General features: G+C 34.8%; 1 protein-coding gene across 1 annotated transcript; it reads left to right on the forward strand.

The window, feature by feature from the left end:
• Positions 1-18: 18 nt before the first annotated feature.
• EIN_392830 (protein serine/threonine kinase, putative) lies at positions 19-3,279 on the forward strand (the record flags this gene model as incomplete). Its single annotated transcript, XM_004185629.1, has 1 exon — positions 19-3,279. A coding segment is annotated over one exon (3,261 nt), but the record flags the coding sequence as incomplete, so codon positions are not given.

Raw genomic sequence — 3,279 nt, forward strand, 5'->3', positions numbered from 1 at the left:
TGTGACACGATAACTGGAATGTGTGTTGGATGCAAAATTGGATATGTTCCAAATATCACAACATCGCTTCAATGCATCATATGTACAGACTTTGATATCAACTGTGTGGAGTGTGTAACTGATGAAAGAAAGTGTAAAAAATGCAAGCCTGGGATGTATCCAGATGAACAAAGTGGGGCGTGTAAAAGTTGTGATACTACATGTGATTCGCAGTGTGAAACATTTTCTGGTATTTGCACCGGATGTTCTTCAAATCATATATTTAATGATCCAAAAGATAAGAAGTGTGCCACTTGTTCGTCTTTTGATTCAAATTGTTCATCTTGTTCTTCAGATTTTACTCGTAAATGTACGTTATGCAACACCAATTATTACCCAGACATCACTTCAAATAAATGTGTTGAATGTAACACGATAGACAACTGTAAAACGTGTTCTCCGAGTAATATGTATTGTTTAACATGTCAAGATCCTTACATTCAAAAGAATGGAATGTGTGAAAGTTGCCCAATTGGCTTTTTCAAAGAGAGTGAAACCAAATGTGGGGAGTGTTACAACTTCATTGAAAAGTGTAATCTTTGCGACACACTTTCTGTAGGAAAAGCGAAGTGCACCAAGTGTATTTATCCCTTTGCAATCAAAAATGGGAAGTGTGACTGGTGTGGAAGTGGGGAACTTAATGATAAACAAAATGGTGTGTGTATCAACACAAATAACAGTTGTTATTCACCAACAAACAATACTTTCTGTATCAAATGTGGTAAAGATGCTTTTCTATCAAATGGAAGTTGTGTTGTTGATTCAAATTGTGAATCTGATTCTTCTCTCTCGTTGACTTCATGTGACTGTTCCTCTCAAATTTCTACAAATTCTAAGTGCATGGAGATGTTATCAAAATGTAAATATCAAAAATCCTTCAAACAAAGCACCAGCTGCATTTCATGCGAAGATGATAATATCTTAAACGAAGGGAAATGTGTTGGTGTAACAACAAATGAAGTAATAAGAAATCAAATCGTTTATATGTGTGAAACTGGGAAATATCTTACAGTCGATAATAAATGTCAAGACTGTGATTCAAAGACCATGATATGTACCAACATAAACAATTTGTCCCTTTCTCTTTTGTGTAAACCAAACTATATTTTCACATTAAAAGATTCGTTGTGTTCCGATGATACAAATTGTGCGTCTATTAAAAACAACGAGTGTGTCAAATGTTATAATGACAACTTTGAGGTTTCCAAAGGGAAGTGCACGAAGTGTAAGAATGATAATTGTGCACTTTGTGTTGGTGGAAAGTGCCAGATGTGTTCCGCAAATCATTTAATGTATTCTGATAACCAATGCGTTGCAAAGGAATTGGTGAACTGCATGAGTTCGAGTCATAGTGGTTGTACACAATGTAAAGAAGAGTTTTACCAAATAGACGGCAAAAATGTTGAAGGAAAGTACGAGTTTTGTGCCAAAACAGAAGCCAAATTACGCTGTAAATATTACTCTCCAAATCAATTAAAGTGTATTGAATGTCTCAACGCATATAGTCTCAAAAATGGAATTTGTGCAGAAACATTTGACGATGAAACATTTGAAGAAGAGAACCAGACTGAAGCGTTTAATAGTTTAAAAGGCGACTTAAAAACACAAGAAACGGTTGAGTGTCAAATAAGAAACAACAAAGGATGTCAACGGTGTTATGATGGCTATTTTTTGAGTAATACTCTTTGCGTGAAGTGTTTGAATGACTGTTTGAGTTGTTTCAATTCTTCATATTGTACTTCGTGTTCTTCTGAGCATTTTCTTGACTTGTTCATGAAGTGTCAGACGCTTGGAAATTTGGCCAGAAGATGCGAAATTTCTTTGCCTTCTGGAATAGGATGTGCAATATGCAAAATGGGATATTACAAGACCGAAAAAGACTGTAACGAGTGTGACAGTTCTTGTCATGTATGTGTGAAGAAAGATGAGTGTTTGTCGTGTAAAGAAGGGTACTTTAAAATATCTACAGAGTCGACCAAATTGTGTTTATCGAATTCTACACTCAACAATTGCACAAAATCGACATCAGAAGGGTGTGTTCTATGTGAAGAATCCTTCTACTTACAAAACGGTCGTTGTTTTGTGTGTGAAAATGATTGCTTGACATGTCGAAACGGTGACTCGTGTGAAACGTGTCGAACTGATCATGTTTTGGTTGGAGGAAGGTGTGTCCATTACACCACAATTGAACACTGTACCCAAGCAGAAAACTCACAATGTGTTGCTTGTGAAGGCAGTAACAGACCATCAGATGATGGTGAGAGTTGTGTAAACACTACAAATTATGGTGTTGTAATTGGAATACCTGTCGCTGTTTTAATCGTATTTTTCATACTCATAGCAATTATTTTAGTCGTTGTATTATTCATCAATACAAAGAAAAAAGAAAAAATGAAAATGAAGAACATTTGTGTGTTTAAAATGAAGCGTTCGAATATTGACATGGACAATATAAATTCTGTTTTATTATCGAATAAGAAGTCAATTAAATTCAATTTAAATAACGACAATCCCATTCCAGTCGACAAAGAGACTAGAGACTTGATATGTATTGGCAATCAGTCAAAACGCAATATGAAAGTACAATTCAGTGTTATTGAAGGGTGTGATTCTTACCAAATTCGCACAGTTCCTTCAATCATAACACTAAAAAGGGGCGAAGCTTGTGAATTTGAAATATTTATAAAACCACTATGTTCGTGTAAAATCGAAGAAAATGTGATGGTTACTTCACTTGATATAACAACAGGAAATGTGGTAAACGCTAAAATAGGAATTGACACAACAACACAACAGACGACCAAACTTAATTATAAAGAACTTGATGTGATCACCAAACTTGGCGAAGGATCATTTGGCATTGTGTATATGGGAAATTACAAAGGTAATTTAGTAGCCATAAAAAAGATGAAACAAATTGCATCAACAAACACTTTAACAAATGAAATCACTGATGAAAAGAAGTCACTTCAAGAATTTGAAAATGAAGTGAACATGTTGGACAAATTTAGAAGTGATTATATCGTCCACTTCTATGGCGCTGTGTTCATACCAAACAAAGTGTGTATGGTCACCGAATATGCTCAGTTTGGGTCTTTAAATGATATTTTGAAACATAAAAAGTCGGATGAGGTTGAAACAAGAATTCGTGTTAAAATTATTTTAGATGGAGCAAGAGGAATTCAATATCTTCATGAGAATGGCATATTACACAGAGATATTAAACCAGACAACATCTCA

Source organism: Entamoeba invadens, assembly GCF_000330505.1.
Source record: "Entamoeba invadens IP1 unplaced genomic scaffold scaff_1105074726213, whole genome shotgun sequence".
Classification (NCBI taxonomy): domain Eukaryota; phylum Evosea; order Mastigamoebida; family Endamoebidae; genus Entamoeba; species Entamoeba invadens.